The 25,703-nt window shown below is 31.9% G+C and overlaps 3 protein-coding genes across 3 annotated transcripts in view; 2 read left to right on the top strand and 1 right to left on the bottom strand.

The window, feature by feature from the left end:
• LOC129216644 (voltage-dependent calcium channel subunit alpha-2/delta-3-like) overlaps nucleotides 1–25,703 on the bottom strand; it is a 476,626-nt gene that overhangs the window by 331,875 nt on the left and 119,048 nt on the right. The window lies entirely within an intron of this gene.
• Nucleotides 869–7,563, top strand: LOC129216129 (venom protein 164-like). Its single transcript, XM_054850285.1, has 4 exons — nucleotides 869–970; nucleotides 3,394–3,508; nucleotides 5,391–5,500; nucleotides 6,973–7,563. The coding sequence occupies exons 1-4, from the start codon at nucleotides 926–928 to the stop codon at nucleotides 7,051–7,053; spliced, it is 351 nt and encodes a 116-aa protein (XP_054706260.1). The 5' UTR covers nucleotides 869–925; the 3' UTR covers nucleotides 7,054–7,563.
• LOC129216127 (venom protein 164-like) lies at nucleotides 12,907–18,999 on the top strand. Its single transcript, XM_054850282.1, has 4 exons — nucleotides 12,907–14,142; nucleotides 15,511–15,622; nucleotides 15,969–16,087; nucleotides 18,575–18,999. The coding sequence occupies exons 1-4, from the start codon at nucleotides 14,092–14,094 to the stop codon at nucleotides 18,659–18,661; spliced, it is 369 nt and encodes a 122-aa protein (XP_054706257.1). The 5' UTR covers nucleotides 12,907–14,091; the 3' UTR covers nucleotides 18,662–18,999.

Here is a 25,703-nt window from a genome sequence, read left to right as displayed (position 1 = left end):
CGAGTCATTTCTCGATAAAGTAGACGAGAGGCCATGCCTTTGTGGTCGGAAACTAGGGGCCTGCACCTTGTGGGGCCGGTGCCTTGGAATCAGAATAGTATAAAATTTATAACTTTTTTGGGGGACGAAGGGTCCGGCGATCAAATTTTCAAGCGGACGGTATTGGTTCTTGGCGGCCCTATTTTTAGGTTGATCCGGAATCAAATATATTTCAAAATACGATTCTGTTTTCATACCTTAAGAAGTTGTTTTATTTATTTTGAAATCACAAGGAACTATTTTACATAAAATTTTTTCATCTTCAGAAAACACACCACATTTTTTGAACAATTATGAAAAGACTAGTAATGCACAGATTTGAACGAATATTGAATATTTAGAACAAAACTACGATGAAATAAAGTTGCAGACTAACCTTTTTCATTTAATAAAATTAAGAAACTAGTATATCCTCTTTGATAAAGAAAAAAAAATGACAATTACTAAACTCACATTTTTTTTAACGCCTGTCCTATCAATCTACACAATCTACAATGAATTCGGAAAAGTTAAACTTACGCAACTTAAGGTTTCTTTTGCATAAGTGTAAATTGATTAACACCTTTTTTTAAAAAAAGATGTTGTTAAAAAACCGAAATATATTTTTACAATTCAATGTAAGATAAATAAAACCGCAATGAATCAATTTACTAGATTCATTGATTATTTCACACATGACTAAAAAATGAAATTTTATTCATCACATTCAAAACTGGGAGGAACGTCCTGTTTGTGGTAAGCAAACGATGATCTCAAGAGAAGCTGGCGATGATTTCACTTCCTGTCAGATAACTATTTAAACAAAAGTTTGAGGAAAAAACATAACCTACTAACACAAATCTCAGAAATAGAAATTTCTCAAGTGACTTTAAACAAAGTATTGGAAATGAAGTTGAGCCTGGTTGCACTTTTACTTCTTTCCTGCACAGCCGTAAGTACTTTTTATGCTTAATTCTTTTGTGTGCATAGTGTATTTATCGAAAACCGTTTTCTAATCATTTACTAAATATTTGCTTAGTGTTTTACCTGAAATGCTAGATAAATTATCTCAGAAGTCTAGAGGTGCTGAAAAAGGTTTTCTGTAAAGTTCTATTCATCTCTATTACTGTTCTGAACGTAAGAAATATCAAATTTACATATTGTAACGGATCCGGTGCGACTTCCAACTTTCTTGAAAGGACAACACAGTTCTTGAGGGAAACACAGGAAATTTATTTACACTATCGGTAGGAAAAATCGGTAACAACTGCTAAATTAATCATCAGCAATTAAGCAAATATGAATCAACACCGTAAACTCAACGGTTACACAAGTATTTACTTCCAATACGCAAAAATACAGCTCAAAAGGCTTAACAAAACAGAGCAATAAATGCTCTCCAGTGTTCCGCTGCAACGATTCACAAGCAAAAACTAACTCGAAACTGAAACTTTTTATCATGCGTTACGACTTTTTATACACACCGAAAAGAGAGCTCTCAAATATTCCACAAGATTCCAAATGCTTCTCGAAAATCGTACACCGTTATTTTATTTCTTTCATTCACAAACCTTATCAATGGAAAAATAGGTAACCCTATACTTCAGCCGAATGTATAGGGGCTGTATTTTCATTACAGGAAACTATTTACAGGTTACGTTACTACAATGATTACTATTTACAGAATTTGTAACAATATTTTGTGTCTAGGCGATATATTTCCTCTATCTATTAACCGGAAACGTGTTTTAAAAAAATAATAAAACACTTCTTTTCATTTGTTTGACCTCACATGCTTTCATTTTGTCCCAACATTAAACTACAGAGAAAGGTTTAAAATTTCCGATGAACATTGATAAGTTTCTAGAGCGTTTCGATAAAGAGGAGAAAAATTAACAAACTATTTTATTTTGAAGCAAACGTGTTTTTTGTTAAACGATCCTTAAGAGATGATAAATTTGCCATATTCTATCTGTAATTTCTTGAACAATAATAGAATTTGCGTGCAGGTGATGTTGTTATGTTTTTACTTAAATAGTTATTTGTCCACCTCCCTTCGGAAAAACAAACAAACAAATTTAAGGGCTGATAGTGGATACTGAGTACAGAGCACAGTCGAGCCCGCTTATTAGAATATCGGTTAAAAGAATATCCCGCTTATTGCAATACATTTTCCATGTACTAAGCCGCAGTAATTTGTTGTTTTGATCCCGGATAATGGAATAACCTGCTTACTACAATATTTTTTGTGGCAAATTAGCTATTCCATTTAACGGGTTCGACTGTATTAAATTCAGTGAGCTACCAAATAAAAAACAAATCTATTTTAAACAATCGCCTATATCAAGATATTGCTTTTCCAATTCATTATTTTTATTATTAATTTATTATTCTTACATTAAACAACAAATTGTATATTTTCATAATATGCTCGTATGAAGAAAAACTTTTGCAACAAGTAAACTTAGAAATGTTCTCACAATTCAAATGTATTTTTTTTTAATAATTTAAATACAATATTTTCAATCGCCTAAAACGATAAGAAGCTGTGTGTAGGTAATTTAACGTTGCTTTTACAACAACGTAAAATTTAGAAGGGGAAAAAAACTGCGGAATAAATTGGCATCTTAAACACGTAAATGAATGAATGAATGAAACTTAAAACTACATTTTTTACCTTATGAATTCCACAGCAGATACCACTTGTACCTATCACGGAAGTATCGTCATAACTGCATGTCAAAGACGAAGTATTTGTGCTCAATAAATTGTCATACATTACACGAAATAAGTTCATAAAAAATAAAAATACTAATCATCACGTTTGTTGAAAAAAAATTGGGATTCAAAGGATTGATATTTTTATTTTTTTGTAAAAATTAAATTTTAAACTCTAATTTTGGTACAAAAAAGCTAAGGTGTCCTCTTTTATTTATTTATACCGCTTGTAGAAAATATTGCCTTGTTTTGAACCATTTAACACATTGCTTTGTAAAAATTTCCGATGATATATATTTAACTTGAATCCCAAAAAGTAATTTATCAAAGAATCCTTTCAAACAAAATTTGCTTCTCTCCATATACGCAATTGTTTCAAACTCATTTTAGAAATAAAGATAAATTCAAAAGAAAGCAAAAATTTAATTCAATAAAAAAGTAAAAGTTATTAAAAAAAGAAAAACTTGCATGTACAATTTCAATCGTTTTCACGTTCACAAACTTTTATAACACCAAGGGGAAGTTCCTTTCTTAAATTTTACTCTTATGAGACAATAGACATTTTACCCTTTCCTTAATCTGCTATGTCATGAAAAATATAAAATTTTGTACAGGAAAGAAAAACTTTGTTCATGTTTGTATTGGTTTACGTTTCAGCTTACATTCGGAAAAAGGTGTCGAACTTTTAATGACTGCGAAAAGACTGAATGTTGTGTGAGTTATTCTTTTTTCCCTGCATTGGGTGGTTGCTGCAAAAGGCTCAGAAATGAAGGTACGTTAAAAAGGCAGTCATTCATACCGTACTCCTAGTTATTAGAAAAAATCCAGAATATGTTTGTTCTAATACGGTAAAACACCTATTTTACGGGCCGTGTCACAAGCAGATCCGGTTAAAGAAAAATCCAAACAATATACAACTTAACTTTAGAAAAGAGGGAAGGATTTTTTTTTTGTTGATAAAATCCCTTTGTATTTTTTCCAGGCTTTAGATTTAGCAATTGTGGGTGGGACAGCAGATTGCAAAGGGCATGTTTAGGAGTTTTTATTAAACTTTAAGAGATAGTTTTAAAAATGTAACAGAAATACTGAAACAAATTATCATGTGTAACACACTGCATATTGCATTTGTGAAAAAAATAGTCTTCCATTTATCCAGTTCTTTGGGCATTTGGTTAATGGTCGTGCGAATAATCGGCATTATGTTGCATACGGAGAAGATTACCTCTCCAGTATAAAAGCATGAATAAACCGAGATAATTTTCTCATCACACTGCAATCCATGGTCAATTTTTAAGTGTGAAAAGTGTAATCCATATTCTGTACCTTACTCAATTAAAGTATTGATTAAAGTGTTATAACTCCCTCCAATTGATTTACGAGGTGATTAAAATCTACCTTCAAAGAGAAAGTGTTGATTTTTAAAACTCTGCTTTGATTGCTTAGATTTACTGAAAATTTTATTTTGTTTACGATACACAGTACAGTATACACTTAAAATTTGGGTTTAAGCTTTAAAGGATGGTTTTGTTAAGGGGTTGCAAGCTGACTAAACGAATCATTGATTGAGTGGTTACGTATCCTCAATCCCGTGTAAAATGAAGAGCACGTAAACAGCGGTTACCGATTAAATGCTCGAGATACATTTGTTAACAAGAAGTTTACTCAAACAACAATAAGGTCTTTCTATGGTAAACTATGAAACTCAAAGGAAATATAGTAAGAAAAATAAGCGCTAGGAAAACAGGAAAAATAAATTCATTTTCCTTTTTTTTTTCTTTTTCACTCTCTTCTGGTATTGTCTTGACCCCCATCGACTTGATTCTACTTCCATATTTTTAATATTAAGTAGTTTTCTCATATTTTCAAAATTTTTAATCTGAAACTTATTTACATGTTGCCTTTTTCGAAGAGCAATTTCAAAACGGAATTTCTTCTGCACGATAAGCATTGAATTTTCTGGTAAATATATTTAAAAAGTAACTCGAACGTTCTTTCATGTTCTAGCGCGATTCTATTTTTTTACGTAAAAAAAAAACTATTAGTTGAGTGGGAAAATGCAGCATTATTCACAAGATTTAAGTAAAATATTATTTTTACAACGTTTCATAAGTGTTATTAAATTTAAATTGTGAATTAAATTTAATACTTGCTTAAATCAATTATTGCTTAAATATTGCGCAATAAGATAAAATAAATTTCCAGTGGAGCACCAATAAATTAGTTACAGATTGAGTTCTTCTCATTACCTATTTTGCACCTGGCATGGTTCTTTTGACAAATTTATTTTTTAAAATTACATTATAATAGTGTATTTTAAGCATAATAAAACCCAATTCACAACATTATTATCAATAAAAAATACTTCAAGCTTATAATTTAAGTTGATCACATTACATATTTTTTGCTCGTACTTTTTGTTACATCTTTTGTACTAGTTTTACTAGTTCACGAGCAGAAGATACTAAAATAGTTTTGACTTTGCTCTGTGTCACTTCTCAAAACAAAACATGAAACAGAGTGTTAAAACGTAGAACATGAGCGACGGCCATTTTAGTGCTGCTACTGCCTGTCAGCAACAGTTCAGTAAAACATTACTAAAAACAGAAAATATTTAACCCTGTTCTAGCTAATCGCTTTTGCACTTTTTGTTGTAGGAGAATCTTGCAGTCTTGTAACTAGAGGAAGAAACGAAATTTCAAGATATCAGTGTCCATGTAAGGAGGGACTCACATGTAAAGCTCAGAAGGAATTCAAGCTAGGACATGTACGTTATTTCTAAATTGAAATAATTTCCATTTGCATATATAACCCACGTAATTTATTTTCCTTCTAAAATGATAATATATTTTGTAGTTATTTTCCGTTAAAATCATGCAACGCATTATATTTTGCATACATTGCGTAATTGCTTCTTGTGTATTCGCAAATAACTTGCAAATTTTGTATTTTATTTTTCCTAAACATCTTTTGATTATTTTTTTTCTGCACAACTTTACGCTATTGCTTCTTATTTACTCACAAATAATTTAATTTTGTAAGGTTTTTTTCCATTAAAACCATGTAACGTATTACATTCTGTATAAATAACATAACTGCTTGTTACAAACAAAATATTTGATTTTGTATGTTATTTTTCTCTAAAACATCGTAAACCATTGAATTGTATGATGACTTTACGCAAGTTCTCCTTGCGTACAAGATAAGCCTTATAAGTTTATTTCTGTTGAAACCATGTAACACCTTATGATTTGTAAAACCCTCGTGACTACTTTTTTCTTACTAGCAAAATATTTAATTTTGCGTGTCTTTTCTGTTAAAACTCGTTATATTTTATAAAATTTACGTATCTGCTTACTTACACTACAAAGTATCAAACATTGCAAGCATTTTTTCGGTAAAATCATGTGGTGAATCAAACCATATCGCTTTTTTTTCTTCCCCCCCTATCACTTTTTTATTTATCTTTCAAAAAATGCGAGTTTTTTTTTCGTTTATTTTTGTAGGCAGTTACAAAGTTGCTTATTACTTCTGGTGGGACGCTTTTGGCTTTCACTTATTTTTAGAACAGTTTTTTTTTCATTCCCTGACAGCTAGTAAGTTTTAGCTTACAACTGTAACTAAATTGAACTGTTTATTTCAGAAACTAGTTAAATGCCAAAATTGCTAATTTTGAAAAAGTATTTTTACCTTCGGATTATATTTTTTCTATAATTACTGCAATTTTGTAAGCCGAATTAATAATCCTTATTGAATATTGTTATATGGTGATATAAATGCTTTTCTAAAATTAGGAATTTTGGCATTTGACTTATTTTTGAAATAAAGGAGTCAATTGCTTATGAAGCGTTATTCGAACTGATAAACAACTTATGAATGATTGACAAACAGACTAAATACTGAACTTTTATTTTCATTTTATTACCCCCGTCATCTATTTTTATACTTTTTAATTCTTAATTAAATTCGTTAAATGCTATGACATATTTTTGCTGTGAAGGTATTATTACTAAGATTAAAGCATAGTTTATTTATTTTGCTGTTTTTTCTCTTTAAGCTTAGAATCGACCAAAAAAAAAAAAAAACCTAAGATCTGAATGGGATAATTTATACATTAATTTTATGAAGCATTTAAGTTAAATTCGCATCAGAGTCATTAGTTCATAAAAAGGCTAAAACTTACTAAAGTTACAACGTCATGTAAAAGCTTTAATTCTTTTTACATTTTTTTTTCTGCAGAACACTTTCCCATGTCGCACAGAATGCGTGATGACAAAAGACCCTGACGATAATGAAATTCCTGAACCAGACGTGGAATAAAGAATTGATGGATTGCATCAAGAAGTCATGACATGATGCTGTTGAAATCTAAGATTTAAGATTTTATTTGAACAGAGAGTCTTTTATTGTTGATACTGAAATGATGGCGAAATAAAATAATAAAAATAAATCTGTATATATGTAGTTTCTTTTTCAGTATTACACTTTTATGTGTCAATGCCTGATCAAACCAAATCTTAAAAATATTCTTTGCTTGTTTAAAGCATGGGAAAAAATCAAAATTTTATTTTGGTTAAAAATGTTTTGTGGTTGGAAAAAAAAACATTTGAAAACATTGGAGATAATCTAGAGAATACCAAATAATTTAGACAAATATCCTATAACATTGATATATGTTGTAAAGATACCTCATTGTCCAATTAGTAATTTCTTTCTTATTCTCAGCAGAGAAGCAGTAAGTAGTCATTATCAACCATACAGCACTAAACGGTACTAACGCAATTTCGTTCACATTTTCATTCCCATTTCTTTCACTATTCCCGTTTTAGATTTATTATTATTATTATTATTTTATTTTTTTTATTTTATTTATTTATTTATTTATTTATTTATTTATTTTTATTTTATTTTATTTATTTATTTATTTTTTTTTTTTTTTGCATTCATCGCCTCAAACTTCAAAAATGCATTAGGGAAATTGAATGGAAAGTGCATTCAGTGTAAGTGATGATTTAACAATATTGTGGTATATTCATTTGACAAATAAATAAAGACATGTTTTGGGGTTACAATGAACCCCCTTTTCAATGCAATAGAAGTAAGTTCATTGATGAAAAGACGTCCATCAAAAGCAACGATGAGGATCAATAAAGTGCTTAAATATCAAAAATAAGGAATTAACCAAACCAGCGTTGAGAAAAAAAAATGAAAATATTGTTCGGAAGTTCGAACGAAATATCCGTTTGAAATAACGTATTTTGTATCCAACCAAGATGTTCGCAGCACAAAATTGTGTGATTTGAAATGGAGATCCCTTTTTTGAGGTACATTAAAAGATATCATTTAATGTAAAAAATATATTTTTATTTCAGTTAGAAGATTTTGTTTTCCGCATTTTCGTTTTCTCTGTAGGTTTACACTAAAATAGTTTCTTTTTTTCGCCTAGATGAATGAAGTTAGAAAGAAAGACCAGAAAATACAGATGCTATTTAGTTTTTTTCTAGAAACTGAAACTAAGAAATTCGATAATTGAAAAAAAAAAAAATAAATAAATAAATAAAATAAATAGCATTTTCTCTTCAGTCATTGCGTTATGCAACAAAAATATATAGAGTTTCATACAAAATAGACTATTTCTGATGCATATATAAATTACTTTGCAAAGGTAACACCAAAGAAAAATAACTCGCAGCTTTTCCACAAATTAAAATGTTCAAGTAGTGAAAATTGAAATATTTTTTACTGCCCTAATCTCTTCTTCATGGCTTACGCAATATGCAATAACATTCATTAAAATCCCTATCGTACAATTACTTCTAAGCGGACAAAATGAGCAAGGTTATTTATCGATATCATATACAATATTTAACAATAATACAGACGAGGCAGTGAGAAGCAAAGGGATATACACTCCTGTTTGTGAAAATTGCAACACCACGAAGGACTTACTCGAGTGAGCTGAAAATTACAGGAAATGTAAAGTAGGGCATGATATGCCAATGATTACAATTGCAGACCGGTAGCGCATGCTGAGCAGCGCCCTCTGAACGGCGGATCGAACCGAATATAAACAGACGGCTGTAGCGAGGCGTATATGGTTATCGGTGGTTATATGCTAGAGTAAACGTTAACTGAATCTTTAGCATGCTTCTTCGACGAATGAAAGCGAAATTTGAGCAAATTTCGGAATTTTGAACGGGGCAAAATTGTTGGCCTTCGTAGAGCTGAATTATTTTATCGTGCAGTAGCCGCTCGCTTGCAGCGTAACAGCAGCACAATCATGCGTGTTTGGAAGCAGTGGACGGACGAGGGTCGGACATCTCAGAAATCCGGGAGTGAACCCGAAATGTGACGTCAGCTCGCGATGACAGACACCTGGTGCGTATGGCGCTGACGGACCGAACAGCTTCTTCTAGACAATTGGCAGTACAGTGGTCAGCAGCTACAAGTGTTGTGTGCTTCATGAATTCGGAGACGTCTGCTGCTGCGTGGACTGCGCGCAAGGATCAGTTTATACAGGATTTCTCTCACGCAAAACCATTGCCGCCTGCGGCTACAATGGGTCAATGTGCATAGGAGCAGGCGAGCTGATTGGCAGCAGGTCGTCTTTTCTGACGAATCCTGCTTCAATTTGTGGTACCATGATGGCCGAATTCGTGTCAGGCGCTATACCGGTGAACGGCGCATTCTGGAGTGTATTATCGAACGCCACAGTGGACGAACACTAGGAGTTATGGCTTGGGGTGCCATAGCATATCATGGACGATCTTAATTGCTACGAATTTTGGGCAATTTGAACAGTACCCAATACATAAACGAAGTTTTACAGCCCCAAGCTATTCCTTTCCCGCAAGGATTGCCAGGGGCTGTATTCCAGCAGGATAATGCCCGTCCACATGTCGCCAGGACTGTCAAATACTACCTTGATTCGCAGCAGGTACAGCTTCTTCCTTAGCCTGCATATTCCCCGGATATGTCACCAATTGAACATGTGTGAGATTTCGTTGGGCGGCGTCTCGCTCGTGATCCTCTTCTTGTTGCTTCGACAGACGAAGTTTGGTTGCGCATACAAACAATATGAAATACTTTTCCGCAGGCAGATATTCAAACTTTGTTTCATTCCATGCCGAGTCGTGTAGCAGCTCTTATTGCAGCACGTGGTGGCCACACAAAATACTAATTTCTATTTTTTTTTATTATTTGTTTTGTTTGAAAATTTAATCATTTATTTGTACCATTACCACTCAATTGTGTATTAAATTTCATTCAACTATGATGCTTCCTTCATGGTAATGCAATTTTCACAAACAGGGGCGTAAGTGGACATTTTCAAGTTTTGAGTCAAACGAGTTTAACTTCCTAGGTAGGCTTTCATTGAATTTTTTCTAAATCATGTTGTACAGTGGCACCTACCAGGGCATCTAGTACTGTCTCTTGCTCCAAGACAAAGGAGAGTTTTCCCTAATATTTGTACTCGTTATCTCCAAATTTTTTCACTTGCACTCCTTTGTTTCTCACTGCCTCATATATCTATCTATCTATCTATCTATATATATATATATATATATATATATATATATATATATATATATATATATATATATATATATATATATATATATATATATATATATATATATAGACAGACAGAGAGATAGATAGATAATGATATAACTGGATCCATACGTTGAGAAGTAAGCATAAATGAAAAAAAGCGAAAAAAACATAATTAAAAAAAAAGAGTATAAAAGTAAAATACACATATTGAATTGTTATTTTCATATAAAATTCTCTAATTTTTGTGTCAATGCTTTTCAAGTAAAATATTTCCCTTCTTCAAGAACCTATTTTTGCTAAAACTCCCTTACTCAGTACTTAAACTCCAACAATGATAATCGCTTTGAATGTAAAAGTTGGCTAATAGATTCGAAAATAGCTACTAAACTGTAAAACTCAATACAGATGGGACATTTTTCAAGATAAGGCATCGCAAATCGTGCTGATGGCACCTTCTTTGAGCAGTTAATTGCCCCTCTGTAATGATCCTCCCTTGGCGCTGCAACATCGCTCTAACGATGCTTCCCACTTTGCCTTTGATGCACAGCGATATGTATGCCTTTTGTTTCGAATAAGATGGAGATCGTTTTAACTTAAGGTCATTCTGTCGGTGAAAATAAATTATGTTGCGTCTTAATAAAACTGTGCTTGCTTCGGGGTATGATTTATGAAACATATCAATTGTTTCTGAGGTATAGGATGCATGTTGGGATATGGGAAGTACTTTCTGACGCATTAATATTCTCCGTTCGCTTTCTTTAAAATATATGTGCATTTACTGTCCATCCACGGTTTGTATGCATAAAATACACCGCCAGCTCAGTCATTCCATCCGAGGAAAGCATTTTCGTGCTTATTAGCACTCATCAGACCGGAGTAGAAAGTGCCTGAGATGAAGGTGGAAAATCTTTTAAGGAAGCCAAGAATGCCAAACAAACTGGTAACTGATGTAGAATTAGCACTGACCAGACGAGTGATCGAAGCAATGCTTCGGTTCAACTCTAAGATTACAGGCGAGGCATGGTATTTTATAAAACTAACTAGTGGTACCCGCACGACTTTGCCCCTAGTAGAAAATTAAAAGATCATTTGGTTCGCCTGTATATTAACAAATAATGGATGATGCATTTCTCGCCAATTTGCTATATTCATTTGCTTGCCCATGTTACGGTTCCACGTTATGATAATTCCGTAATTTATTCGTCCACGTTGTGATAATTTGCTAGGAAAAATTTTCTTAAAATTGGAATATAAAAAGAACAAAATCGAATTTTCGAAAAATCGCTGCGAGGTGCGCACCAGCATGCTACAAACTAATTTTGTACCCAATTTCATGAAAATCGGCTGAACGGTCTAGGCGCTATGCGCGTCACAGAGATCCTGACAGACAGAGAGAGATCCGGGCAGAGAGATATCCAGACATCCAAACTTTCAGCTTTATTATTAGTAAAGATAACTAACCATGTTTTTATACAAAATATATATAACTATATATTAATTGTATAAAAACACGGATTGTATGGAATTGGCAAACATCCATTTAAGACGAGCCTATTTGAATGAGAAAGAAAAGTAAAACTTTAATGCACGTGTTCCGCTCATTTGAATGAGACATGAAGGCTTAAGGCTTAATTTAGAGGCTAACATACATGGATATCTGCAAATGCTGGCATTACTGAAGACTAATAGATGCGTCCATTTTCGTCTGTAAAGCGGATGTTTGCCTTTCCATACACTCTGTGGTCAGACAGTACTATAGTTGGGAAATACCTAACCTGGCAGCATCTTGAAGGCTATGCAGATCCTAATCATATCATTACGATGCTGCTTGGTTAGGTTAGCTTCAGCTACAGAGAAATTCGATCAGAAAACTTTTCATGTTTGTGCTTAGAAGGAAAATTAAGCTCTACTATGCACTAAAGACTGCTAAAAAAGTAACATGAAGACTTACTAAAGTAACATGAAAACAAATGTCTTGCGGAAGTAACGTTAACGTACAGTAATATTAGTTAAATTTCTAACGATTGAAAATATTTGGCTACATAAAGTATTTAAATGAAAATGTAAATGTTACATACATTTTCCACCGAGTTGGCATAGATTTCTTTAAATATTTTCAATTTTAATTAAATATTATTTTTCCAAAAAAAAAAGAGAAGATTTAGAAATTACAATGATACATTGTACGTCTGTTGAGTTTTAGAGGAAAAATTTTAAAGATTTGTAGCAAAATGTAATATTAAAACAAAGGAACTTGATTTTAACTTTAAATAAAAAGAGTTGGAGATTTCCTCTGTTATTATTCTTCAAGTTTTTTGTGCTTATCGTAGAGAGACAGATGAAAAAAGTTTGAATCTAAATTTGAAAAAATCTAGATTTACTGAAATTTAGCATGTTTTTCTTCTTGCTTAAAAAGGTCAAAGTATTTGGTAAAAACTGATAATTTGAACAACCTAAGACTGCAAAATTCACCCATGCAGTTATAAGGTTTTAACCATAGCCTACAGTTTCGTTATAATCTAGCCTTTAAAACGTGGTTTTTTTTTTTCGCAGTCACGGATTGCTAATATTTTTCATTTGACTGTTGAATGATGTCTTATGATTTTTCCCCCGCCTTCCTCCGCAGCACCACCGTTGACCGGCCCCTCCCGAAGCTGCTCCTCTAGCGAAAACCTTCTCCAGGTTGCGTCCATATCCTACACGCATGCGTACATACACACGCACACACATACACGCTTATACGCATATACACGCGCCTATACACATGCACGCCAACACACACATGCAAAGCTACACACATATACTGCAAACACGCCCACACACACACGCACGTGTACATACGTTCATACATACACACACACACACCACTGCACAAAAACATACAGGCTTACATATACACCGGTCTATAGGAAGATTGGGCGCCGAGCATTTTGGGCGCCGGGCACATTGGTCCCAATATGCCCGGCACCCAAAGTGCTCAGTGCCAGTGTTCCCGTAGCCCAAAATGCTCTGTGCCCAATGTTCCTGGCGCCTAAAATGCTCGGCGCCCAAAGTGCTCGGTGCCAATGTTCCCGTAGCCCAAAATGTTCGGCGCCCAATGTTCTTGGCCTCCCAATCGACGTTGCCCAATCTTCCCCATCTTAAACAAACACACACTCGTGATTGCGAAAACATAATTTGAATTATCAAGACGCCAAAAATTTAAATTTTCTTCTTTTTTTTTTGAAAATACTTTAATAACTTTCCACATAGCTCTTAATGCACTTTTATTAATCCCAGTTTGTCAACTCATTTTGTTTTATTAGCAAATACGTGATCTCAGAGATCAAACTACTTTCCTAGTAATTTCTCCTAATTTTTAAAGTTGCAAGGACAGTGCGTTCCGCGCAAATAACAATGAGAAAAAAATGTATCAAAGTTCAATTAAAACGCACATATTCACTTTCATAAAATTAAACACGTAAATACTGCTTACAAAATGTTTCCTACAGTATAGTGTAGGATCGCTATTCATATCACTTAGAATACATGATTTTAGGAAAAACAAGCGAGATATTTAAATTCACCGTGTGAGAAATTATCGATAATGATCCATTTGTGAGGCTGTAAAAAAGGAAGTATGCAAGTTTTTTTTAATTTATTTTTTCTGCAACTGATAAAAATATCGATACTTTTATCAAACTACGATAGCACATTTCAAGGTTAATGAGTTCTAGAAGTATATAATCATAAGATTTGAGGCATAAGAATAAGTAGCATTTCATCCTATTTTAACAAAGTAATTTAATCATTTCGCTAACAATGTTTCTAAACGTGAAGTTACTAGTTTTGACGTTTTGCATCACCGCTACAGTAAGTTAAATTATCCGCTAAAAAACAATTGGGTATTAGTTAATTAGTTAAGTTAAATAGTTGAGAGCTTTATTTTTCATATTTCTCTGTGAGCACCGTTGTGTGTGAGTTTATTGCTTCTCGGTTGTTTTTCTTCTTTTTACAAACATGATTATTAATTTTTAGTTATTATAACTTGAACACTGTCAAATGTTTTTTTCATTTTTTTAAATCTATTATGTCTATTTTTAGCTTATTTTTAAAATCTTGTAAATGGTCTCTTTGTATGCATTTAATTTTACTAAAATGATGTTTCTCAAAGGTCACTAAAAATACTAAATAAAAATTTTAAATAGTGCCACGTACGCATTCTTAAAATTCTTTTAAATCTTAATAAGTAGTAATAATCATATTCTTTCAATTTAACACAGTGTAAGATAATATTACATTAAAATGCCTCTAAAATACACTGCAAACAGCCAAAAGTTTTATTTTCAACTCTATTAGTTTATTTTGAAAAGCCATTAAATAAATTTGTAAAAAAATTAGAATATAATAGACACGTTCTTAATCAAAATTAATAGCTTAGTTTTATTATTTTATCCTACAGTTACATTTTTATGTACTTAAAAGGTTAGCTATTAAAAAAATTTCAAATACTTTTACCTATACTGAATATTCTGTGCATAAAATTGATGCCATATAGCTACAAGAAAATGTTTTTGTTAAAAAAACTCCGAAAATCATAAACAAGGGTTTTTTGAAAGACGAAAACCTTTTTAATTTAGATTAGGTAATCCTCTAGGTTTTTCAACGAATCTCAGCACATATAAAAGCAAATATCGCAATAAAAGTCCTTTAAAGCTTTACAGTATGATATTACAGAAATATAGTTAAGATAAAATACTGACAAACTTTAATGTATAATTTTGAAGCATAAATCATGTAAAATGAATTTACAGACACGCGTTTTGGAGATAGGTGCCGCCCCTATCAACGAATTCAGTACCCATTCAGTATATTAGTGGCAATATTCTCCACCAGAAGTAGTTCATAAAAGTGACATCACTAATATAATACTTTTTAAAATTTTATTTGCCCCCCCCCCCCTAAGAAAAAGAATACGTGCTTATTTTGTAGTTTTTGCACATTGGAAGTTTCAACAATAATAGTACTAACGTAATACTCGTACTATTAAATTTAACTGGATTTAATATGAAGCAATTTTATTATGTAAACTTGTTGGCTTCTTAGTTTTTGTTTGATTTTAAGAAAAGTTGCCTTTTATGGATGGTAGCGATTGATACGATACTGCCATTCCGTGTATATTAATGGTTACCTTATGATTTTGTTTCATTACTTTAAAAAAAAATGTTTCCCTTCACATAGGTAGCCTTAAAGAGATGTGAAAGTTCTGATGACTGTGGCGAAGACGAATGTTGCGTAAATTACGTGCTCACTTCAGTTCTGGGCGGAATTTGCAGAAATATGAGAAATGAAGGTATGAAGGAGGATTTTTATCACAACCAGATTTTCGTTTGTTTAATTATAATCGGACTAAGAGGTTATAAATGGTTTAAAAAATTGTTCATAGAATATTTGTGTACTTTCTAACCGCTGACGTTCACAGTTTGATCACGAAAGCTTCAACTTTTGCTGCAAATGATAATGAATTTTATTTTTGAAACTGTTTAATAAATAACGCTAAAGTTTGCATAATTCAGACAATGACGTTTTCCCCCTGTTCTTCGTTTCAGTTATGTTTGTCTTTTATCAATTTGCCATGTTCTCTGCCATTTGATAGATAAATGTTTTGCATAGTTTAAAGTCTAAGTATAATCTTGCAGGTGAATCTTGTACGCCACTTGTGAAGGACAACAACGAAGTACCCAGTATGTATCACTTCCAGTGCCCATGCAAAGAGGGTTTAGAATGCAAAGCTACACATGAAATTAGACTTGGAGAGGTAAGATCTCTTTCTTTAAAAAATCGTATTTTAAAATCTTTTTCAATAACCCCAGTGATTTTAACTATCACGAAGCACGTTTCGAATTTTAAGAATCGTTTGTGTATGTAACTTGAAAACAAAGTAACTAGTTAAATAAAGGATTTCAAGCATTTTTTAATTAAACTATCGAAGCTTGCTATCAAACGGCAGGACATTGAGAGTCATGGATCTGGGCGAAATTCTGGATTTAGGTTAATTCCTACTAGATATGAGCCCAGGTAAAGCGGTATGACTGCATAGGCCCTAGTTTGGCCATAATGGGGGTCTAAAGATTCTAGTTAAGCTCCAGAAAAGCAATGAAATTTCCTTCGAAATTAACCTTTTTTTTTTACTCTTTTCTTGATATTGCATTGCAGCATCGCCAAACTGAATGCATTCAGAGTATAGAGTCAATTTCACCACCCCTACGTTGTACTAACTGAACCACACTGATTTGCAGGACTACAGAATAGCAATAGCGTTTCATTGGAAATTGAAACTTAAGGACAATATCTACACTGTTTAAAGAATTCCTAAAATTTTATGGTAAAAGTTACCGGCATCCATGTTGCCAGTAACCTTTACAATAAAATCCTATGTTACTGTAAAATTTTGCGGTAAAAATAAACGAGAGTTAGAAAACGCAAAATTCAAATAGCAAGTTTGATCTCGACACCTTCGGATTGGTAGCCGGCTTTGCTACCCACCATACAAGTTAGGACACATGATAAAAGAGAAATACGGTGTTATGCGTTTTGCACAGTAAGTCATGTGGTGTATCAACTGGCGCTGCAATCATTTATTTTTTTCGGTACAATTACTGTAATTTTTTTCTGTACTGTAAACGCTCCATTTTGCAGTAATATTCACCGTAAGAGTTTCCTGAATTTTTAAGTGTGTAACCTCCCAAGACATTCGGCGTCTCTTGTCAATGCAACGAAAACGAAGCGGTGGGGAGGGGGCATTCAGTGTTGGTGAATGCATGTAATTGGCTCATACTGCAATGCAAATGCAAGAAAGGGTAAAAAAAAGTTTAATTTCAAAGGAAAAAGCATTGCTTTTCTGGACTCAAATAACAACTTTGGACCCCTGTTGTGGCCGAACTAGGGCCTATGCTGTCAAACCGCTTTACCTGGGTTTATATCTAGTGCGAACTGACCTAAATCCAGAATGTCACACAAATATGTAACCCTCAAAGTCGTGCCGTTTAGTAGTTAGTTTAAATGCACATATAAAGCTCAAAATGAAGAATTCGTATCGATTGCTTATGACAAGTAAAAACAAACAAAAAAAAAATAATAAAACGAAAATTGCGTATGATAAACAATTTCTGGAGAAATGGTCATTTAATGCTCGAAACTAAATATGTATGTAAACACATTCTTGAAAAAGAAAAAAAAACATACTTTTAAACCATATTTGAAAAAGATTTAAAGTACCGTTTATGTGCTACAAATTGCTCTAAAAAGTAAAAAATGATTTAGTTCCTTTTGCAACATCGATATTACTTTTGAACAAAAATTTTGAAGACAGCCACAGAGAGATAGAAGAATGCATATGTAACCATAAATGAACTACAAATATAAATTTAAATTGGTCAAGCTTTTGACTGACAACATATTTGTTTAGCAAATGCTACTCTTCATTTTGAGTGGTTAGTAAAAAAAATGTGATCGAAATACGCTTACACGTGATTATCATTTCATGCGCGTACTTCAAAATAAATAGATAAATAAATAGTATCGATATTGCAAGATTGAAATTATTTACTTTTAAGAGCAATTTTCAACTATGTGAATGGTACGCTGTTTTTTTTTAATACAATTGTTCCGTTGGCTGTTTTTTTTTTTTTTTTTTTTTATTTTAATTTCCTTCTTTTTAGTGTAAATATATAACTAGTATATTGTTGCATTCGTGAAACGTTGTGTATAAATGGTCTGCATTAAAAAAAAAAAAAAAAAAACTATAACACTGCCTAACATTTTTATCGGGCTAAAACAAACAGGAGTTTTTCATATCTGTAAGTAAGTACTTATTTAATTAGAACCGTTTACATATTAATTAATATTTAAGTGACTTTGAAACTTAACAAAATGGAACTACAGCTAAATTGAATTTACTGTTTCATTGAGTTCTATTTCTTTGGGGTTCTATTTAGTTTCAGTCAATTAGCAGTTAGAGTTTTGCATATTGTGTAGAAAAGATTTTTTAATTTATTGCTTGGTACAGTGATTAGAAAAAGAAGGTGTTAACTTGAAACAGAATGACAAAGTTGCATTGACAATAACCTGTTGTTTAATTCGAAATAGCATATATTTCAACATTAAACCTTTTTATATTTCCCAAACCAAATGCTCAAGATAAAAATCATATCTTCGTACTAGGTCCTGATATTATCTATTATCAGCATGTATAAAGATAATAGGAGTCTGCATATAATTACAACATTTTTAAAATCTTTTTCAGCACATCATTCGACACAGACCTGAATGTGTAATTCCTGGAGATGAAACAACTGATGACAGCAATGAAGTTCCTAATATTGAAGAATAGAGAGTGAATAGATTGTTTTTTTTTTTTTTTTTTTAAGTAACGCTTAATTATTTGTAGCAAAGAAACATAGTTTCAACCAGATTTCATACGTAAAGTTCATCAATATTTTGAATGTTTGGTCATATCATTTTTTATTATTGTAATTTGAACCATAATTACACTCATTCGTTATGTTACCTAATCGCTTAACGAAGACCTCATGTTAACCCCATGTCGAAAGTAGTGTAACTACCCACATACAGCATTTGAATAAAAACTGGCTTACACTATATTACACATACAGTGTTTTACCTTTCTTTCCTTTCTTTCATGATTTGTGTGGCGGCAGGGGCGTTGAGTTTTTAAGGGGTCACAGTACCTTTCAAACATTTTTTGCAATTTAAGTAAATTTTATATTTTTTTGAAACCATAACATGCATACTTATTTCGTACCCAATAATTTATTTTCAAAATTTAAAAATATTGCCTACTTTTTTTAAAAATTCAAAAAATTGAGGAAAAGTTTTTTGCTAAACGATCACTATAATCATTCTAAAAATCTGTGCATTCATTTGCTTATGAGTTGATTAGAAAATTTTCTGTGATTAATTATGTAAAAAATCAACGTTTTCTTTAAAAAAAAAACGGTTTTTAAAGGTTTAACATGCTCTAAACATTTGAATAATTTATAAAATGCTTATCCAATGCACAATTTTGTCAAATATGTTATCCCAATTGCAAAAAGTATTACTTTAATGCTGTATCTTTAATAAAAAAAAAACCTTAGCGATTCTAATGACATGAATACAAAAAAAAAAAAAAAAAAAAAAAAAAAATCATCCAGAAACCGCTATTTAAATTTTTTCTTTTTCATAAGAACACATAGCGAGCATGGCCTTAAACCACTCATACCTTTTTAAATATTTGAATTAAAGCAATGAAACTCTTCCCCTGTGTTCAGAATAGTTTTTAGTTTTGAAATAAGCAATAAAAAATTTTTTTGATCGTTTCATCATTTTGAGGTACTGTATCCCCTTAAAGAAAATTATTACATTAATGAAAAAGAGTATTTATTTATTTTATTTTTTCGTTAATGACATAACCCCACGACGTAGTATAAGATGATTAATCAAGCAATCTTTAAAAAAATGTTACGAATAACTTTATTTTTTTTTGCAAAGATTGGTACAAAACTGTATTTAATTGCAAAGTACTGCAGACACGTGCTTTAGTATTACAAGGAACACCTTTTTAGATGCAAAGAAGTGTGCATTGATTGAATGTCAAGGCAAAGCAGTTGGATGAAAAGTCATTGCATCTTTGAATAAAATGACTTTTCATCCAAAAGCTCACCCTTCTTTGCATTGAAAAAGGTGTTCTTTGTAACAACAAAACACGTGTCTGCAGTAATTTGCAATTTTTGTGCATCAAAACATTGGTAATACATTGATTTATTTTTGAAACTCAAAGGTATTTATCCGTTAAAACTGTATTTGTTTTCAAATCGAAAAGTTTTTCTTCAGCCCTTAACTTAAGCTGATGTTTCTAATAAACGGCCGATAACGAAAATAAATAAAGCGAATCATTAAAATAAGTGAGAGTTCTTCGTTCGTCATTTTATTATACGATAAATAATTTCATTAATGTGTGGTTGTAGTGACAAGGAGGTTTGTGATATATGTGTTTATATGTTTACTGCTGTTTTTTCAAAGGATAAGAAAGTAATTTTCATAAGGTGTCCTTAATTCATAATAATTCGGATTAAAATGGGCCAAAAAGCAGAAAAGACCAAAAGCTGGTGTCAAAAACTGTTAAAGTGTTGGGTATTCTTGTAAAAAAAAAAAAAAAGAGCAGTAGCAATAAAATTAGTAAGTTTTATTAAGTAAGTAATACTACGGAGAAAATGTCACATTCTGTAGGTTTTGAAATCACTAGAATTTAATGCATAAACTACATGCTTGGTGTGTTATTATAAATAAAATGCTGCTTTTCTATTTAGCGTGATTTTTTGTTTTGAGAACAGTCGCAATAGGGAACATGCATGATTTTCAAACTCACTTGCAAACGAAAGATCATGAAAAACTATGTCGAAACATAACAATAACACCTCAATTAAACTAATTTAAATGTAATTGAAACGAGTTTTAAAAGCTAGGCCACGCCCCCGCAAAAACGAAACTATCGGGCGGAAAGAGCTTGCGACGTCAATAAACACTTTTCTAACCGGCGTACATTCTGCTAGCGCTTTACATTGCAATAGCGGAGTCCGAGAACATGGAACCAACGCATTCTTAACACAAGTTATAAGGCATCAGGGGTTATAAGGGCTTCACAAGTCATTAGGCTTTATGTATTGCCCGTCCCCTTTAATGGGGATTTTTATAGTTATGAAAGAGTGCTTATTTTAAAAGCATGTCGCCTGTAAAAAATGTGCTTTTAAGATTTCTAGTTAACGAAGTAAATTGACAATGATTAATTTTCTTCTCTTGAAGAACTCACAACATTTTATCGTTACCTACAACGATTCAAATGTTAACGAAAGAAACCATTTTTGAGAGAAAAAAATATGTCATGAAATGTCTACAAAAATACGGATGATAGTAGCCAAAAAACAATCACATCGGATATTATTTAATATTTTATTGAAAACAAAAAATATTGTATCAAACTCCCAGTAATCACATATTTGAAGGCTCCAGTTCGGTTTTCGTCAAAATTCATAGTACAGTAAAACCTGATTTAGTCATAATAAATTAAAAATATTAATAGTACTTCGAATTAAATAAAATAACGTACAAGTTGAGCCGAGGTAGGTAAATAAACTACAGTACACACTAAAAATTGTATTTTAACTCAAGAGAAGGAAATTCAAAACTACAAAAGAGAAAAGTGAAAAATACATTACAAAAATATACAAAATACGACCAACGAAAATACATTACTGCGCTAACTCGCCTTTTATTTATACAGAATGTACACTTAAATGACTGTTCAGAATCCCCGGATTCAGTGAAGTCTAGTTTAATAGGTTTGGATTCATGAAGGTTTACAGTATTTTTCAAATCCATGCCATACATTATCTATGATATCTTCTTTCATACGTTTCTTAGTACTATTAAGATTAAAAATTTTGAAAAAAAAATAGAACCGACTTCAAAATTGCTCTAAAAAGTGAAAATTAATTTTATTCTTTAAACACCATCGATAATACTTTTAAACATAATTTTTGAAGTTGGCACAAAAACGATCGATAAAATCATTCACAGCCATAACTCAACTACAAGTATAAATTTAACCAGGTCCAGTTTCTTCACTACCACATGCATTATGCATTGATGACAGCATATTTGAGTAACGATATAAATGTTTCGTTCCTAAATTTGGATGATTTTTTGATAAAAATATGAACGAAGCATGGTTACAATGGATTTTACTTTTTGTTTTTGCGCCAACTTCAAAAACTTTATGTTTAAAAGTATTATCGATGGTGTTTAAAGAATAAAATTATTTTTCACTTTTTAGAGCAATTTTGAAGTCGTTTTTTTTTTTTTTTTTTCAAAATTTTTTTATTTCATTCTTTTTAGTGTAAATGTAGATATTTCAGTAAAAGTAAGAAGTTACCTAGTAAGAAGTGCGGCTCTATATCACTGTATTGCTTTAGAAAAGCCTTTATTCAAATTTATCATTACAATTACTATTAATGTTACAGTTATATGGCACCAAACTTTTATAACAATGAGTTTCATATTGTCGCGTAGATGAAAATAGCGAAGACAATGTGAAAGCCAAATGAAGCGAATACTCGTTAGTCTCAACTCGAGATCTTTATTCAGAACCACGAATGAACGTTACATCTCCTTATATACAACTTGAAAAAGTGCTGGAACTTTCCAAACTTTAAAAGATACAGAAATTAATAGAACATTCGAGAAAATACGGGAAACAGTAGAAACGAAATTTTAGTAAAATTCACTTTGTCCTAGTCGGGATTTGAACCCGGGTTGCTCGTGTGGGAGACGAGAATTCTACCACTGAGCCACCGTTATCCTCGGATGAAAAAGAGCGAACTTCGCTACAATATGATTTTAATCATTGAATAGGGAAATTTACTGTTTTTTGCCCATAACTTTTTATCTAAAGAACAAATATGGTCAAACAAAGTAATGGGACCTAAGTTGAGCCATCCTCTATCCATTAAAGAAAGAATCATCAAAATCGGTTCACTAGGTGAGACGCTATGAGTGGACAAACAAAAAAACATACATACGGTATGAACTGATAACCGCCTCCTTTTTGAAGTCGGTTAAAAACCGTCGTATAGTTAAGAAAACAGAAAGGGTCACTGATCGCTTTCGTTTTTTGTGGGTAACGTCTCAAATATTTCTTCCAGAATGGCTCCGTAAGTTTAACCATAACCCTGTTAGCCTTTAAAGACTTAACAAGATAAATATTTTAAAATAGAGATAAAAATTTAAAAACTGATAAAAAATCAGAATCCTCCATAGTCGTGTTTAAGTATCATCTACACAGAATCATTTATAAAAACTCAGACATCGGGAACTTGAAGAATACTTAGAAAGAATACTTGCACATCATATAGATATAACTTTGTTTCCTAATTTTCTAGCACTTTCATTCTTTAATTGAAGAGCAAAAGGTAGTATTTAATGATTTGAACTTTTAATAAACCATCATCTGCTTTAGAAAAGAAATTTAGTCACATAGAAGAAGAATGCAAATGCAGCAATATGACCAAAGACAGCTAGTTGCAACACGTGTTATGTTTTCTATTTTAGTGCAAAAGAAATATCCAAAATAAAAGCATCTTCTTCTTCAGTTCTGAGTTTAGATACATATAAAGTTGAGGAAGATTGCTTGTTAATCTTTCTAGAAATTTGAACTTAGTAACTCAGCACTAAAAGATACTATATTTATTTCAACCTATCTGAGTTCAGTACTAGAAAAAGGACTCAAAGATTCTTAAAATGGCTTTTTTTTTATGAGGGTTTTTTTTTCATTTGTGTGCTTCTTCAAGTTTCCAAATTAGTAGTTGGCCTCATCAAAAGTGGTATCCCTTTTGATCCGTCAGTCTACGTTACTGATGATTTTAGAAACATTCCATTTGTGGAGAAAAAAAAGGGTTTTGCTACTTGACAAAGAATACAATACTTATATAAACATATCTCTGTCAATAAAGTCCTCATTGATTAATTCTAGCACTTTTCTTCTTGTTTTTAAGCTCTATTTTTTTTCCATTGATCCACGGGTGGATTCATATATTTCCGTAAGTTGCAATCGGAAGAAAAAAGTGGTTCTCTTTCGATTTTTTATTTTTACATCGCAAGCAGTTTTTAGAGTCTCTTAAAACTATTAAAGACAAAATAATATTCTACTTTAATTCAAACTATGACGCATAATAGTTTTCAAATACTTAAAGAAAAATAGCAAACGGACCAATTGCCTGACCGGAAATTTTTATAAATTTATTTATATTTTCCCACCTGAAGGAGTCTTAACAGCAACCCTCTCTCTTTGGACACTGTTTTGGATTTAAGTGGATTTAAGTTTGGTGTTAAATATTTTATTTAACTTTGTATTTTTCATGTATTTTTCCCGTTCCAGTTAGGCTTGAAGTTTAAGTATTTTTATGCAAATCCACGTGATCCGGAATGACGTTGTAGTCGTCATTTAAATAAGCTGAATGACGTTTTAGTCGTCTTGATTTTATCGATTCTATCTTGATGCTATCTTGGCACGTTTTTCAGTCACTCTTGACGTAGCTAAATTATCCTGATAAACATGTCAAACATTATATATATTGTATATATGTAAATAAACGTATTTACTTTAAAATATGAGTCATGAATATCTTGCTAGTAAAGTTAAAACTCACTTGAATACCAAGGGAAAATCTTAACTAATTTCACCAAACTTGGTACTCTTGGAGTTTTAACTTGACCTATTACTATTTTTGAATTAGGTTACAGAGTATTAGGTGGTTATTAGTAAGTATAAAATAAGTACCAAGCGTGCTTGCTCAGCTGACCACCGATCCGAAACGTAGCCCTTGCACACCAGAGCCCATTGGTCATTAAATTGGTCACAATATGTCTTGGCTTGCTTGGACTGTTACTCCCCTGGTGTTGATTTTTTAATGGTAAGGTTTTCCGAAAAAGTTGCACATATTTCTTATTAACTAAAAACGGCGTGATTTTTCTATTAAAGTTTAATCAATCCAATCAAAAAAGCATTGATAGACATCTTATAACTACCCCACCGAGAAAAACACCCTACAACTCAACTCCTATGTTTGTCAATTAAAAACAAATTTATTCTGTGTTGAAATATAGAAAAACATACACAATCACATTAAAAAAAGAAAAATTTACAAAAATTGCAGGCACGAATTTAGAAGGAATTCCTTTTACAGACGGAAAAAAAATGCGCGCTTGAATAGATGGCAAGATTGTATACAAATGTTTGCTTAAAGTTTTTTTTTTGGAATTGTGAAGTCAAAAATAGACATTTTTCGTTAAAGATACTAATTTTATTGTGAAAAAGGATTGCGGTGTGGAAAAAAATGATGACGTTGAAGAAAAGTTGCACGCTTTAACGAGAAATGAACTAATCTTAAATAAAAATTTTAGGTTAATTACGCTTCCTTTTGTTTCTTAGAGAATTTCTTCTCTTCAGTTTGTTGCGTTTAATAAAATTCCACGATTAAATCTAATTGCATCGTTCAAAACCACAAAGCATATTTTGAGCCCACTATCCGTTGTATATACGTTTTCTAAAAATATCATTATAATATCGTAATTACAATGCAAAACATGTATATATTACTGTTGAAGTATGAAATCCGTTATTTTATAGAATACCTAGTTATCTCATGGAATAACTGATCGTGTCCGTTAAAGTGTAAAACTCTCTTGTACTTCATGGTTTAACTGGTAATTTCATAGAATAACAATCTGCAGCCCGTTAAAGTGTAAAATAATCTATATCTTATATCTTGCACAACAAATACATTTAGCTTTCACTCCTATGTTACCCCCAAATGTTC

Source organism: Uloborus diversus, chromosome 2 (assembly GCF_026930045.1).
Source record: "Uloborus diversus isolate 005 chromosome 2, Udiv.v.3.1, whole genome shotgun sequence".
NCBI lineage: Eukaryota > Metazoa > Arthropoda > Arachnida > Araneae > Uloboridae > Uloborus > Uloborus diversus.
The sequence above is the reverse complement of the archived record's forward strand: the minus strand, read 5'-3'. Positions and strand labels throughout refer to the sequence as shown.

What these genes read in the sequence shown, in the direction of transcription:
- LOC129216129 (XM_054850285.1), top strand. Translation starts at nt 926, where the DNA reads ATGAAGTTGAGCCTGGTTGCACTTTTACTTCTTTCCTGCACAGCC. An exon ending in TACTTCTTTCCTGCACAGCC is followed by an intron (nt 971 to 3,393) that starts GTAAGTACTTTT and finishes TTTACGTTTCAG; the next exon opens with CTTACATTCGGAAAAAGGTG. An exon ending in CAAAAGGCTCAGAAATGAAG is followed by an intron (nt 3,509 to 5,390) that starts GTACGTTAAAAA and finishes TTTTTGTTGTAG; the next exon opens with GAGAATCTTGCAGTCTTGTA.
- LOC129216127 (XM_054850282.1), top strand. Translation starts at nt 14,092, where the DNA reads ATGTTTCTAAACGTGAAGTTACTAGTTTTGACGTTTTGCATCACCGCT. An exon ending in CGTTTTGCATCACCGCTACA is followed by an intron (nt 14,143 to 15,510) that starts GTAAGTTAAATT and finishes CCCTTCACATAG; the next exon opens with GTAGCCTTAAAGAGATGTGA. An exon ending in CAGAAATATGAGAAATGAAG is followed by an intron (nt 15,623 to 15,968) that starts GTATGAAGGAGG and finishes ATAATCTTGCAG; the next exon opens with GTGAATCTTGTACGCCACTT.